We start from the raw sequence: 16,271 nt of genomic DNA, 5'->3' as shown, positions 1-16,271 counted from the left end.
AGTTTAAACGGAAATAAATTACAATTATAAGCTGATTGAGCATATTTCTTGCCCATAAATGCTTGAAATTGAATTTTGGTCCGTTAAAAGGGCCAAAAGCCTCGTTTCACAAGGCAATTGCGTAATCTTAAATTTTTTATCCCTGAATAGACATCTAAAAGGTTTAATATATCTTTTGATATGACTAATTTTTGAATTGTCATCCATATGAACTATGTAGCGGTATTCATTACTAATTGATAAATAACACTAATGGAAAAACTACTGGATCATCGAAAATCGTTTGACCGTTTCAAAGTTCCTCAAAATCGTCACCTGAGTTAGAAGCTCTTTTTTAGTTCAGCATGGCTTTTCGAAAGTTCCCAGGTATATTCTTGGTTACAAGTATCACTCTGAGGATAGAACTTCATAAATCCCAATCATGATCTATCTACTAGAGATCCCAACTGAAGCATCAAATCACCTTGATAATCATAGAGATTTAGTTTGCATGCATAATATAAAACCTTGTGTTTCCTTTGCATGGCAGCAAGAGATTGGGATCTATGATTCTTTTTTTTCTTTCGAATTTCTGCACTAAATATTTAGATGTTCTTTTATTTCTATAAAGCACACGACAAACTTCGCTTAATCATTGCCCGGCTTGTCCATTCTCAATCAGTTATGTACCCAAGCTCATCCAAGTGATCTAAGAAAGACCCCATTCCTCTGACTTCTATATGAACTATTCATACCGTTTTTACTGAAATATGATACTAGACTTGTACAAAAGAAGAAAGTGAACAAGAGGTCCTGCTCTGCTACACTATGATTCTCTCACATTATTCTGGCCAAAGCTATACTTATTGTAAAAGGCTGAAGTTCAAGTTATAGGAATCTTTTTTTATAGGTTTATAGCTTTGCCTAGAATGGAACATCAGCCTGTAAAACAAAACTGCAAAAATCTCTATTGTAAGTTGCAAATGACCTCTATACATACAAAATCTTGTCTTGCAAGTGTTGCATTGAATAAAATTGACATGATGCTCTTTCTAAAGAATCTTTGAGATCCTATGATATTGTCAGCAAAGACCTTGCTGCAGCCAAATCTTGGCCTAGATTGACTGTAGAAAACACCTTTTTCAGTGAATTTTCCAGATTCAAAAAGGTACCTCTTCTTCCAAAGCCCACTCCTTTATCAAAGGTCTTCCGAGTGAGCCTGGCTACAGCTGACAGTGAAAAACTTGTCTTCTCTTTTAAAAAAACTGGAAACAATGTTGTTGCAACCTTCAAGGTTTCGTCAGTTAAATTAAGCTGAAGATTAAAGAAAAAAACAATTTTAAGAGTGTACTTGCCTTAAATTTTAAGAGCGACATTCTTGGCCTTAAAGTTGTGTACTTGAACAAGCCCGGTCAGTTGCTGATCTTGAGACAACGCTATCGTATCCACTTGCACCTGCGTCCATAGCTCTCAGCAATGCAGATGGTGCCATCAGAAGGACTGTATGAAACTATATAAAACGGCTTAATTGTATGAAACTGGAACAAGTGACAAACGTTAGCTCCGATGAACTATGAATTGAATTGAACAGGTACAACTTGGAACTTGCTGCAACAAAATATTTGGTTGGCCCTAGATCTACCAAGAGACCAATGGAGACCGAAATACTGCTACCATTCCAAACAAGTACACAAAGATTGTGACCATCTTTGACAAATACTAGGACAACAGCCTATAAATATAGCGAAAGAGTTGAGAGAGGTGAAATTTCATATCAACGTAGAAAGGAAGAAAATATTGTTTAATCAATTTCAGCTTACAATTAAAAAGGATCGTAGTCAGCTCTTTAGTCGGTTGTTGATTGTGGAAGCCAGAAAACTAAAAAAAATCAACATCAATATTGATATTGGGGGGAAGGGGGTAAGGTGTGTTTTTGCAATAAATGATAATAACAGCGAGTGTCTCCTAACTTTTGAGAATGCGCGAGTAGGGGGCATGTCATTTAAGTATAGAAGAAAGAGAAAGGGCCTAACACTCTTCCTTGGGGGAAACCATAAGCTACGGTCTGGGGCTCGGATAAAACTCCCTAAACACAAAATCTCTGGATTCTGTTAGAAAGCTACGATTTATATCATTTTAGAGTAATTCCTCTTATGCCATACAAATTTTTCAGGTTTATCTGTCAAATTTAGGATCAACAGTGTCGAAGGCCTTTGTTAGGTCCAGAAATATGCAGAAGTATAGCTTGTGTGGTGGATCAACTATTCGCTCGTAACAAAAATGGTACGTCCCCATCCAAAATTAGGCTTAGTTACCCCCACCGGGTCTGCAAACCCTGTTGACCCCCACCTACTAACAGATTTTCATTTTAAAGATTTAGAATTAAAAAGTTCTAATTTGAAGGTCAAGATAATGCTGGTATTCCTTGAAATTTACCCGTGATTTTGACTGTCCAACGTCAAGAGATAATTCATGTCACGTTTTAATACCATCAGTTGGTACTGATTGATCAACTTTTTCAGTTGTGATCTAGGCACATAGCGAGTAGCTATTTAATTGCTTTCTTATTGATCGTTGTTTGATCTGTGTTTGATGTATGAATAACCAGGGGCGTCGCCAAAAGGGATCGGCACATCAAGGATTTTTGCCGGGCAAAAGAAGCAATTTTTGTACTCTTTCTGTAAACTTTTTGCAACAATTGTAACGTATTAATATTTCTTTAGTAGTTGAACTTTCAAAGTATGGCATTAAAGAATGAACTTTGAAACAGAAACGCACAAAGGCAGCATATAAGAGTATTTATATTTTGACCACACCCTTTATTAATGAGACACGCCCTTTTTGTCGACAAAAATCACCTCTTGGCTTCGCCCCTATAAGTATCTCTGACCAGTATTTAAGAGCACATTGTGGCCAACCATATAGTTGATGCGACCCGCGCTAAGCTTGAGGCTCATAGAGAACCTAAGTGATTGATTCCAATCAACCAAGCCCAAAATTCACATAAAACATTGGAAAGTCAAGGAGGCTAGAGAGGCCATATCAACTTTTTGACCAGTGATTCTGAATGTTCACGGCCTGAATGGAAGGTCACATATCAACCAAGCTAAAATTACGTTCGCAAAAATATTATCTTGCAGATCGTAGAATCGGGTCCCTGTGAAATTTAGAACTCCTCAGGGCACTGTTATAGTGTTTATTTTACGGGCGTGGATTTTGCTATTATAGAAGATTGTTAGATTTATTTCGTTATTGTGCAATGCTATTTGTAGCAAATGGCTTTGGAAAGCATCTGTTTTCCTGTTTTAAGGCAATTGATGTATTGCAGTGTGAGGTTGAGGTGCCTGCGTGTTTTGAGGGCTATCTGTGCTTGCGAAAGACTGATTGGGGCCTGTACTGTTAGCGATTGTATTTTGAGAAACCTCAGTATTACGCCTAGTAACTATCCCAGTCAACAATTTGTATACTATGTTTATTTCATGTCACTCATTAGCAACATGCTAAATCTTAGGAATAATTAGCAATAATTAGTTCGCCATTCTTTATATTTTGTCCCAAATAATTACCTTTTAACCTCACATGGTTTTTATTTATACATTGTATTGATTGTATTATGCAACAAATCAGCGTGATTGAAAGAAATAGCATATATTGTATCTAGTTTGTTAACAAATTCATGTGTTACTTTACTTCGCTTCTATTGTTCTCTAGCCTCGTTTTCATATTGGGCATGATTTGGCTACGGCTACTTTTTAAACCTTGTAACCCTGGTTTTGAAAGAAGATTTCTAGGTTCGATGAAAGGGGCAAACATCGTGTCATCTCGCTGAACCGCAAATCAGTATGTCGGCCTTCTCCGACACTAAATATGTTAGACCGCTCACGCCAGCCCTATTACACCACTGTTTTCAAAAGATGGTATGAAAAAAAGTGTGAGAGCGAACACTATCTGTTTATTATTGTTCTTAACTCACTCTCTGCCTGCAGTTGGTGATTCCATTTTTTTTCTATTTCTAGGACTTGCAAAAGCCATCGGTGTCTCTAACTATACGATTGAACATTTAAAGGAGATGGAAAGTTATGCAAAGATTATGCCAGCAGTAAATCAGGTAAAAATTGAGTCCGTAGGAAGGACGGAGTAATTTGGAGCGCCATTTTCGAGACCAAAAGGAAGAAAAAAGAATGTTCATTGGAAACAATAACTTTTTATCTTGGGGTCCAATTGACAGTAGCAGAAAACATCCTCAAATTTATGTTGGCGTATTAAAATTATCCGTCCTATTGAATTATAGCAAGATTTTTAGAAATTCTGCGTACTGAATTCTTGTAAATTTCAGCACTGTGCTTTGAAAAGAATTTCCCACACAGGTTCACAGCTTTCTGCTTGCAAAAACTAAAAAAGCATCTCCCAATTCCACATTTTGTAAGACGATGTTTGTTAAATATTTCCTTATGCGATTTTCACTTGCAGGTAGAATTTCACCCGCATCTATATCAAAAGGAGTTATTGGACTATTGCGGAAACAAAGGGATACAACTGCAAGCTTATTCCTCTCTTGGCGTAGGCGAGGTCTTATTTGTTTATACCATTTCCATTAGCCGTAAACACATAATCTGGCACCGAGAGCTTAGTGTTTACTTTCGTCGTGAAAACACCTTACACTTGAAAATTCTAGTAATTTCTAACTTTCTCTTACAAATCACTACCAGTTACTGTCAATAAATATCATTTGCCACCAGGACTATTTAATTGAGTTTTTAAGTATGATGTCATTTTATAATATTTTTTAGAATTTTGAGTGTTGATCAAACAGTCTCAAAGTATACCATGAAGTACCTTAACAGGCACGTAAATAACATAGTGGCGTGGGGGACGTGGGGGCGTGGGGGCGTGGGGGCCTCCTAAAGGTTGGAAAATCCAGTTACAGTTGGAAAACCTAAAAGCTCACTTGGATTTTTTTCTAAATCTCATGACCAAATATGTGAATTTCATAGCTAAGGGATTTTGGGCTTTTAAATGTAAAAATCTTAGACCTTGTTAAAATTCAAATTCTGGAGCAAACATATCTTCTAATCGTTTTTAAATGTGGATCCCTGGATCTCAAACTGCACCAATACACCGTTTTGTTTTTTTGACAGGGGTTAATTCGAAAAAAGTCATTTCGAACAGGCAAGGTGAATTTCTGGATAAGAAGTTTAAATTTTGTTTTGTTTTGAACAATAAGTTTAAAAAGTTTTGAAATAGGTTTTGAAAAAAATCATACCCTGTATTGATCAGAACAATTGAAAATGGGAATTTTTTAAGAAACTACAAGTAACCAATTCAATTAAAACATTAAAAATCTTTCATTGCTAGAAATTCTCAGCGCTTCTTAATGAGGGTATGCTAAGCTCCCTCTGTACTTTGTAGACCACCTTAAATCTTATCAGAAATTGCCATGATCAAAGAAGCGGCAGCAGAAGTATTTGATCAAAGAAGAGTTTTTTTCCTACGAATCGGGCATGCACTTGCCCTCAGATCACCCTTTCCAGTTGCAAAACACAAAGGACATTGAGCCCTTGGGAAATTGTAAAAACTTTCCTTCGATCAAAAACAAAAGATGAAATGGTCAATTCCTTGATGCTTCTTTACTGTTAAAAATATATTTTATATAAAACTGATCTGCAGCAAATAGTTTTAAGATGGGAAAAACAGAACGCTGTTAATTGACTTGAAAGAATATTACTTTTTATCATTAAATATATCCAAAATCTATAATACTGGTTTGGCTTTGAGGTTGCTTTACTTCTTACGAAAAGATTAAAATGTTTTTGTTACGTTAATCAAAATTTAGAGATTTCCTTCATATTCTTTAGTGCTTTTATGCTTAAAACTAATTATTATGAGTAAAATGTTGGTAATGATACAGAAACTATAAATCTGGAATAAGGCTATTTCCAAAAATCAATTTAGTAGATACAGAAGATTAACAGGTCGAAAGAAAAAATTCATTAGGTAAAGTTGGGATTTTCAACCTTCCACGACCCCCCAAAATTAGCCACTTGTTTACATCCCTGTACCTTAATATAGAAAATCAGTTAAACATGTTAATGATTGGGTGAGATATGGCTTTGAAAAGCTTTCTATAAAGTTATGAACAGAGACCAAATTACAGTGATTTGATGGGGGGAGGGGGTGTGGGAGAGCATTTGCTTATATAGCCATGTCTCCGCCAGGTTCTTAAGCATTTGGCTCATTTGGCATATTCTAAAGGTATTCCATGAAAGTCTTTCAGGGGGAGATCCGAATTCAAATACTATAAATAAAGACTTCGGTGGCGTCATCAATTCAGAGTGTGTCTTGCATTCCATAGTTAACGGAATGCATGACACAGTCAGTTACATCCTTAAATTTTCATATTGTACTCTGACAGTGTATAAAAATTCATGTTAAGCAATAAAACCGATTCAAGGGGATCGTTATAAACACAGAGTGGTCATTTTTATCGTTTGAATGCAACTGGTCGCTTTTCTTCAACAGCTGATCAAAGATCCATTAATAAATCAAATTGCTAAGAAATACGACAAGTCTGCATCACAAGTTCTACTCAGATGGGGTCTCCAGCATGGAATAGGTAAGGGCTCACTGTTGATGTAACTGCATAATGTTTCTTGTTGGCTCAAAGAGAAACAATATTTTCTCTTCAAAGAACACATTTTTCTAATAAGCAAGGAAGCAAAAATCAGAAATGGCGAGCTGCCCTAAAGCGATTTTACATGTCGATTGTTCGTGACATCGTCTATTCGTCTTCTCATTATGGGATGCCCCGCACACCCAATCACGAACATCAAGTTACGCCATAGCCTGCGTGCAGACTTTACTATCCGTTGCGAAGGAGAGCCATTGCTGCTTCGAAGAGTGGTTTTATAAAAGTGAATTGAATTAGATAACAGTGCCGTCGGAAAGAAATTGATGTGGGAGGGGTGGGAGGCTGCCCATTGTATTTTTTTTCTATTCAGTACACTGTTATAAAGGAAATAAAGTACCGTTTGACAATTATTGGGGGGGAGCTCAACCCCAGCCCCCCATCTCGAAGATTATCGCAAATTCAAAAGTCTTTCAGTTTTGACCCCGCACACTACAGATTTTTGTCGTAAAAGACAAAAATCTTCGTCTTGAGCGGCAAAAATCTGCTGTACTCTGGGCGAACAGGATAACTACATGTCCTGTGAACAATAAGGGGCTGAAGGCCCTCGCTTTGGTCAAGATAGGAATTTTTTATCATTTTTTCTATTATTTTTTAACAGTGCATGAACTAAAAAACATAATGAATCGTTAAGATACCGATTTTGTTTCATCTAATTGCTAACTTTTTCACGTTTATTTTTATTATTTTTCTTTTAATTGCATTAATTCAGTAAATCATTTTCTGTAACATTGCAATGTTTTAATTTTGGATGTGTAAACATGGCCTTCCCGATACAAGAAACTGCACATTTCTGTTCAGGAAAAAAAATTCCCCCAATCAAAACAACATCTTCCTCTGTCATTCACAACTACTTGCAATCTGAAACGAAAGGTTGCCGTTTCTTTCCTTCCGCAACGTCTAACACTAGAGTTTTAGCATGACATCCCCCTCCCTATTTTTCCCAATAAACAATAATATTTTCAATAAACAATCAGTTCTTTTAGCACAATAGTATTTTGCTAAATTTTTGTCTGAAAGATGCTTTTTAGCCCTTTTACAAGGTATAATTTCAAAAAAAAAATTCACGTCGGACCAACCATGGTGGGTCCTCCTACCTCACTCAACTCGACTCTTAGCCCCACTGGGCTAAATTTCATTGCGCTGTCTACATCATGTACTCCCCCCCCCCCCAATTAGCTGTTCATAAGCTTAATTTTGCAAATCAACATTAAATGAAGTGAATATAAAAAAAACAATTTCTGCTCACGTAGAGAAATAGAAATTTCATAGGCAGTGAAGTTTCAAGTTTGTTTTTATTGCTTATTAGTTTGTCCTTGGTAAAGACCAGTGTACACTGGTAAAGCTTTCACTAGTAACCTATAGACAAACCGTTGCTCCGAGGTCTGCAGGGCACCACTCAGTTTTGCAGGGCAGAAACCCTTTTCACCCCCCCCCCAAAACTATTGGCCAAGTTACGCCCCTGCCGACCACTGCACAGTGCAGCTAATTAGAACAAATTCCCTTACCCCAAGACAATCTCAAAAGTGTTTCTAAAAGTGCGAATCAGTTTTGTTCAACAGTAATTGATGCTACATGGCATGAAAATGTCCCTTTTTGAATTAAAGTTTGACTTAAAAATAGGGAAAAGTCACGATATCTATAATTCTTTCATTGGAAAGGGTGCTACTAGCTTTTATGCACATTTTCTGTGATTTTTAAAAATTGGTTTTTCGTTTCCATGCGCTTTTAAGCGGGGTGTATTAACTAAAATATTTAAAAAAAATTGTGAAGAAGTTAAAATAATTTCTTTTATATTTCTTGTAGGTGTTATCCCAAAATCAACGAACCCACAACATATAAAAGAAAACTTTGACGTTTTTAACTTTGTGATCACAGATGAAGATATGGCTCTCATGAATGGAATGAATATCAACAAGCATTATTGCTGGGACCCTTCAACGGTTGTTTAGTCATCAAGTTCAAAACGCGCTGAGAAGCCTATGTAACGCTTTATGATGCTTTATGATGCTTTATGATGCTTTATAAGCTTCCTCAGTTGAAAGGGAAAATTGTAATTTTAGTAAGTTCCAATTGGGGTTTTTGATGAGCATTTATAAAGGAATATGGCATTTTATGTGCGATGGAAACATCCTCATTTGAACGTGAAAACTATTTTATTGCATGCAACAGCTCAACTGTCCTTTTTATTTTTAGTAAAAGAACAATTCCAGTAAAATTTTATCAATATCCCCATAAAGGACCGTGTGTGTGAATACCGAAAAATGGTCCAAGCTCAATGAATAACAAATGGTTTTAAAATAAGGCTACAAATGAACTTTTCTGGGTAGCTTAGTTATTTTCCCTTCTCAAACTGCAGTGTATGAAAGGTCTGTCTTTGAAACCAAACTTCCACTAGCTTCTCCGCTACACAACAAGCAAAATCTACTACAATAAATGCTAGCTCCGAAACACCGGCGTCGCAAGCTCCCAAAGTTGTCATAAGGCCCGGTATCCAAATTCGCAGAAATTTCTGTTGTGCGAAGAGCGTCTTTTCAGAGTGGTATATTCGTTCTTTTAACATTGGAGCTGAGGGGCGATTCACTCTTGCAAATAGAAAAAGCGTACGAGATTTTGCCTATAATAGGATTTTTGAAGATTTTCAATAGGATTTTCACAACAATAGGATTTTCAAAAAAGGTGTACGAGATTTTAATAGAGTGATTTGCCCCTCAATTGGAGCGACATGAAGAGGTGAAGGTAGCGGCGGATTAAGGCACACTGGTGCTCTAAGCACTGAACCATCTGTGTGCCACCACTTTTCACCACCTACCCATTCCATTTTAGTTGTTGACCTTTTTTGTTGGTAATGTTAGGGGGCCAAAGGGACTTATAGCAATGCCCAAAAAAGGGAAAGGATGGAAGGGCTAAGAAGAATGGAAGATAATATCAGGCTTGTTCATACCGATTTTTAAAGAAGACAGGTTATAAGAATATTGGGTGCAGGAACAACGTTCAAAAATGCGTCAAAGTTTACAAACTATCGGAAGGAAATACAGGAGAATCTCGAGTTTTTAGTGTATCTTGCACATCTTAGGGGACCAGAGATTGTCTTCTCCAACTTCCCAATTATTGTCAAATACTTCTTTGACCGGACCACTCACAACAGAGTCATGTTGTAAATTTAAGGAAGATGGTGAGCTCAGATATATGTCATCAGCAAAAGAATGAAAACTTGTAGGGGTAGAAGAAAGGAAGTAGGTAATTGATGAAAAGGATAAATGAAAATTTCTACCAGACACGATCAAAGGCCTTTGAGGTGTCGAGAGAGATCACTCCGTTCGTTTTCCCAACAGATTCAAGACAAAGGACCAAATGCGAGCAGCATAAGCTAGAAGACAAAGGACCAAATGCGAACCGGTAGATCTTGCTGGCCAAAATCCAGTAAGTTAACAAAAGATTTGAGATCAAAGCTCAGAACAAGGGTGCAGGAAATCTTTCAGCGCCCCGTTAGATGGGCTACTGAGTGAATACAGTCAGAGTATCTCAAAAGTCTTAAAATATCAGCAGATAAGGGACAACTACAAATACTTATTTATTAGAACTAAGAGAAAAAATCGAGGAAGCTGCTTGAAAACTTTTTACTATTGCAGTGATTTTAGATTGTCAAGGATATCACACACGTCACGTCTCAGACATAGAGCTCAATCCAAAATTCTTAACATAACAGGAAAAAATGACTTTGTTAAAGATCTTATTGCCCAACAGAGGTCAGAGTGCACTGCGTTAGCATTCTCTATTTTGGTACACCTGGGAACGTAACCTGGTGAAGAATCAGAATATTTAGATCAATTTTACACAACTTCTTTTTACATTTTTCTTGACATTTTTATTTTCTTTTCAACATTGTGGTGTCTTCTTTGGCTGTAATGCCCTAAGCACATGCTTATTCTGCTTAGTTGTATGTGTTCTCAATTTTATTCAGCCTTGTCCTTGTTTCTACCATGTCACCATTAAATCCTCGTAAATTGTATTCTTATCGGGGAAGTGTTGTTGGCAAATTTTGGTAACCCACACACAAGACACCACTGTCCGCACAGAAACAGAATCTCGAACGACCTAGTTGGCTTCCTCTTTCCCCTTTTTTCACTTGCAATCATCGCAAAATCAATAAATACCTTCTGTAGAAAAGAACATTGCCTCAAGGCTTCATCTGTTGTGGATCTTCGTAATTGCCTGTTTTGTAGTATATTAAATATGTTATTAGATAAGTAGGTGTAGACCAGGGACGCAAGTGAGGCTGGGCATTTTTCATTTGCCTGCAAATTCCACGAAAAAACTTAAATTCATTTTCCTAAACAGGGCCCTCGTCACGAATTTGAAAGTGGGAGGGGGAGCAAGGTCAGCAAAAGAAGGAGGCCAAGGCCTCTCTCCCCTTTTACTGGAGCTTTAAAACTATTTGCTTCGTAAAAGTGGGGGGTCATGGCCACCCCGTCCCCCCCCCGGTGGCGCGGGCCCTGCTAAAATTTTTCTACACGTACAAAGTGTTGTACGAATGAGAAACTTTGCAGACCCTTGATAAGAAAAAAGCGAAGAAGACAAAACTTTGCAGCGTTGCAAGTCCTTTTATCAAGTTAGTTAATAATTTTATCAAGTTTTGTGAACTAATAGTAGTTCTTTAAACATAGGCACAGTTAAATATCACTAGCTATAGCTTAACCAAATCAACTTCAAACTTACCATTTCCATTACGGAAATTTATTCAGAAAAAAATATGAACTTTAGCTGTAAAATCTTTTTTCAAATTAGTAAATTGTTGCTCGAGTTTTATGGCAAAAATTTGTCAAGAAAATACCATACAAATTGGAATTTATTTTGATTTTACTGAAATATTTGCAAAGTATTTTAATTTCTGATAAAGCAATGCAACCTTCATGGTTGCAAACCAAACCCAAGCCCTCCACAAAATATCCTATCATAAAGGCAATAATGATGGTCAAAAAAACTAAAATTAACAACAAATATTAACAGTAAACACTCCTAGTGTGACATTTTAAAAGCTATTCCATCATCTACCAGCACTAAACGAATATTTAGCCATCAGTGGCACTTGCAGCTACAGCATTAAGGGGTTAATAGTGGAACATATTTTTTGAAAAGTCCTCTTTGGCAGCAGGATAACAACCTTGACAAAGTGTTTTTCCTATTAGAATACACCAGCGGCATAACCATACGGGGTGCACCTACTTATACTTAATCATACAATGACTTGAAAATCAGTGCAACCCATTTCTTCTAATACAAAACTAACCGATTTCCAGCAGAAGAGATCCAGGTCATACCAATGTAGGTATACTCTACCATTTTGTTCTTATGCAATAATTAACAGGTGTCTTTAAGAGGTATTATATACAAGAATTGTTGATACAGAAGTTTTTATGAAAAATTAATCAAAATCTCTTGCCTGGAATTTAATGTATCTAACATACAGTATTTGTCCTAAACACTTTGTCCCCAAGTTATTTCGAAATTCTTTTGTTAAAAATAAAATAACCACAAATAAATTTATAGATACAATAAATTTAGAAAGAGTTTGATAAACCCAGGAATGATGGTGAATATACCATAAATTCACCTAAACCATAAATTAATTATGAATAATTCTAGTTTATTTGTGAGTAGCTTTTTCTATCATCTGGCCTTCTTTTGTAGCTTTTGTGTGTTACAAGATGCAGCACTAACCCTCCAAACACAACCAAAAATATTCCAAGAACATTTGCCAGAATTCCTTCAGTCACAAACTTTGGGTATGATGGCCTGCATAAAAAAGACTTTTAACTGCCAATGTTGTAGGATTTTGTTCAATATCTACTTAACTAGCAACATAAACATAAATCTTGCTCTTGCTATGGGAACACAAAGAAATTTTTTAAAGAATTTCAAATAAACGATAGATAGCTGTTTAGATTCTAAAAGAATCAGACAATAAACAACATTTTAAAAGCCAAAACATTTTGCGACAAAATGTACTTTAAAGACTCATTGCTAACAATGAGCCACTGCGCTACGCAAGCATCCCATAATGCATTTTCAGACAGTCTGGAATCAATTTTTGTTAATCTGTAGAAGTTTACTGCCATTGTTTGGATCGTCGCCACGCTCGCAAAGGCACATTGTTAGCAATGAGTTTCTAATATTCACAAGTTATCATTAGCTTTAAAGTTGAGTGTAAAACAATATTGATTCTAATTCTTGTCCAATGAAAAATATTCAAAATGCTCTGGTTAACTGTCAATGAATTTTTAGCTACCAAACAGTTAAGAAATCTTAATCTCAAAATACATACCATCTTGCACTGCATTTATTTTGAAGGTGGGTGTTACAGTTATACTCAAGAAACACTTGTTAAATTACATTAATAATATTTATGAATACATACACTAGAATCAGAAACAACTGGTGTTGTGGAGAAACAACTGGAGACAACCCCTTTTCTTTATCTCTCTATTTCTTTCTATCTCATTTCCTTTTTTGATCTTTTTTACCTTTTTTAAGTTGTTTTCTTTCTTTTACCTCTATTCAGTTTCTGTTATTGCTATTGATACAACTTCATGTCAAGTATTATGCGTTTTTCCTTAAATCTGTTTCTTTAAAAATGTACAACTTTCAGAATCACAAAAGGGCGCGTAGCTTGAAAACTCTTGTGAGTTATTTCTATGTGTCATTCAGTATTTCATTTTTTCCTACTGACAATTTCATGTAAAATATGCTTTTCAATATTTAAATCGTTTTAGTATTATCGTACCACTTGTAACTATTTAAAATATACTAATAATAAAATGTTGAAGTTGTGTTTGAAGTTAAAGTGTATTGAAAGTTAGGACCCAACAAAAAGGGTGCCATTTTGTACTATAGGAGCATTTAAAGGGATTCTGCTCAGATAAAAAGGCACTTGCCACGAAAAAGGGGCAAACAATTGGTCCTCAGTCCTTTCTAAAAAGCTGGGTCACAACCTACACCACAATTAATTTATGTCCAGTAAAGAATAGGCCTGGAAGAAACATTGCTGGTGTTTTTCTGTAACAATAGTTGTGACAAATTTGGGCAAGTACGATTTTTAGAATAAAAATTCCTTGTGCTAACCATGATTTTTATCATGATTATCTAGCTGTACATGCTTACAACTAAAAAATATCTTTATCACAATTAAAAATATTGCCATGGAGAGATTGAATATCAGGAAAATATATGGGCTTGTAAATATATAAAGAATTTACTAACTTTATACTAAATAGTAACTTCTCTGTGATTCCCAAGAGGCAATTCCCTACTGCAATAACAAAAACTGCAGAGCCAAAGTACTGATGTACCATCAAATACTGGGCACGGTATGTCTCTGGGAACTTTGGAAACAGGAATGCAAGAAATCCAAATAGCAGCTTAAGAGAGAATCAAACATCATAAACATAGCATAAGCACATAAAACAAATAATAGCAAAACAAATATAAACAAATCTTCCTAATGGATATTTTTGGCAACAAGGTTTTGTAGCTAGTAAAGTTCAAAGGAGACATTATCCAGCATTTATACAGCTTCTAGGTTTTTATAATTTTAAACAAAGATACATGATTGAACATCCCCCAGAAAACATGCAGTTAGCTGACTGGCAATACTCGAAATTGCCTAAACCAGCAACAGAAATGACACTTTGAAAACCTGATGTAAAAAGTATTGCAAAATGTATTTTTGACTAAGCTGCAAGGCTCTATGGTTCAAACAATTTTGTTGGTAACCTTCATATGATTTATATATTGCAGACAATCAAAGAAAGTCATACCTATGTAACTTACCTGGCAACCAAAGAGCACCACTGCTGCTATACCTACCCAGCTATGCAATGAATACATATTGGGTATATTTTGTTTGTTGTGAAAGTCAAAAACTGTCACCAGTCCAAGAATTGTAAAAATGAGAGCCAAAATTTGCACTACCATGTGAACCAGCTTGGTATACTGCTTTTCAGTATTGCGAAAGACCCTGTAAACCATTGCTCCTTCAAAAAGAGAATGCCTTTTATGCAAATGAGCTATAGAAATGCATGGTCAAGAAATACCAATAATTCTTGCACAATGTGTAAATTATCCCCTTATATTCCTGAACAGCAAATAATAGATTTTGTTGGGAACAGCAATTTATTTGCCATTTTTTCAGAAATCTTTAAAACATCATGTGTGATATGTATTGTTATATTTTGCAGAAGTATTTTTGGGTTAAACTCAATCCAGGTTTGAATTTTAAAGGGTACAACTTTAAAATCTGTTCACATAACTTCTAGGATTAATACGTGTTCAAATTGCACAGGAAACAATTTATATAGAGATGAGTCAAAAGAAGAATGGCCCTGAAAGATACCTTCTGAAAGCTTTTAATGATCATCAGTCAGAGGCAGCTGGGAGCGGTATTAGCCTTATTAGTCTAATAGTAATAGTAATTGAAAGACTGAGCTGTAGGCATGACTTTGGAACTGCAGATGTGGTAGGTGATCCAATGAAAATCGTTCCAGTAAAAATTTGACAGAAAATGCCTCTGGATTTTATTAAGAATTAAGTAAAATATTGCAAATTGCCAACCTTGGACTGGGGGGGGGGACATGTTCTCAGCAGAATCATTTTTGTATTTTGTCTAAATTCGATGAGAAAATGTTGGAGGAGGGGTAATATTTTGACACCATACTTTTTGTGATGTAATCCTATGATTTTCATATTTTCAAGCAAAAGTTAGTCATGGGCGTTCCCTTTGGATAAAATTGGCATTCCCAGTTGGTCAAAGGTTGTTTTCTGGTGGTTAAAAGGGCGTGGCTTAATTTTTTTTTGTCCCCCCAGAACTTAGTGCCTGGCACCGCTATTGTGGGGAAGGGCAAGATGGCCACATTCTCCTCAAGAAGAAACCCCTATTTGTGAATTTTTGCAGTTTTCCTGCTATTCTTAATACAACACAATATTGGTGTTATATTAAAAAGATCAATCTGACACCCACCTTTTTGAGCAATCTGGCACAATCTGGTATAGCTTTTCAATAAAAACACAGAAAATTGATAATTTGATAAATAGGATCCTATGAATTGAGTGGCGGATCATTGTCTTGCAACTAAATCCATTTTGGGGATCTGAGAAAAGTGTGGCCATTATTGGGAGCTGCATCTCTCCCCAACCCCAACCCTCAAACAGCTCTAGAGCCGATAATTAAGAGAAAGAACATAAATTTAGTCAATGGTTAAGTCGATGAATGGCCTCACCATTTCCATAGAGAAACACCAGACCAACGACCATGAAGACAGGGTGATAATTGAATTCTTTCCCAGAACCGTCCCACGCAAATCCTCCGCGGAAATGGGCAACCCATGCAATGACAATGACAAGGCATATAATACCAACAGTCTCCGTTACCCCAGTTAGAAGATAAAAGTTGAAGAGAGCTGGCTGATCATCATCGATACTACTTTCTTCCGGACTGCCTTGCAATCTCAACCCTGACGTTTCTTCTTGTCTTTCCCCCTGCTTTAGCATAGGACTTTTCTCCTCGCCATCAACAGAAGCCTGTCCGCCTGGTTCAGCCATTTTTCCAACC

The 16,271-nt window shown here is 36.2% G+C and overlaps 2 protein-coding genes across 3 annotated transcripts in view; one reads left to right on the top strand and one right to left on the bottom strand.

The window, feature by feature from the left end:
* The window catches only part of LOC135682842 (uncharacterized), a 36,306-nt gene extending 27,538 nt beyond the window's left edge, over positions 1-8,768 (top strand). For both annotated transcript variants that reach the window (XM_065197913.2, XM_065197914.2), the window contains 4 exons: positions 3,996-4,087; positions 4,450-4,548; positions 6,499-6,592; positions 8,471-8,768. In XM_065197913.2, the coding sequence (XP_065053985.2) occupies positions 3,996-4,087; positions 4,450-4,548; positions 6,499-6,592; positions 8,471-8,616 (431 nt within the window). In that variant the 3' untranslated portion in view covers positions 8,617-8,768. The remainder of the gene's footprint in view (positions 1-3,995; positions 4,088-4,449; positions 4,549-6,498; positions 6,593-8,470) is intronic.
* Positions 8,769-11,248: 2,480 nt separating this feature from the next.
* Positions 11,249-16,261, bottom strand: LOC135682855 (ferric reductase SjCytb561). Its single transcript, XM_065197931.2, has 4 exons — positions 15,940-16,261; positions 14,495-14,697; positions 13,925-14,082; positions 11,249-12,460 (listed from the first exon to the last, which is right to left on the bottom strand). The coding sequence occupies exons 1-4, from the start codon at positions 16,259-16,261 to the stop codon at positions 12,307-12,309; spliced, it is 837 nt and encodes a 278-aa protein (XP_065054003.2). The 3' UTR covers positions 11,249-12,306.
* Between the last annotated feature and the right edge of the window lie 10 nt (positions 16,262-16,271).

This window comes from Rhopilema esculentum, chromosome 16, assembly GCF_057945365.1.
Source record: "Rhopilema esculentum isolate cy_ngs chromosome 16, ASM5794536v1, whole genome shotgun sequence".
NCBI classification, from domain to species: Eukaryota; Metazoa; Cnidaria; class Scyphozoa; order Rhizostomeae; family Rhizostomatidae; genus Rhopilema; species Rhopilema esculentum.
The sequence above is the reverse complement of the archived record's forward strand: the minus strand, read 5'-3'. Positions and strand labels throughout refer to the sequence as shown.

Bases quoted from the DNA above. Each gene is read 5' to 3' on its own strand.
- LOC135682855 (XM_065197931.2), bottom strand. From the start codon at position 16,261: ATGGCTGAACCAGGCGGACAGGCTTCTGTTGATGGCGAGGAGAAAAGT. The intron at 14,083-14,494 runs GTAAGTTACATA...TTCTCTCTTAAG, and splicing joins TGGTGCTCTTTGGTTGCCAG to CTGCTATTTGGATTTCTTGC. The intron at 12,461-13,924 runs GTTAGTAAATTC...TTTTTTATGCAG, and splicing joins AAGTTACTATTTAGTATAAA to GCCATCATACCCAAAGTTTG.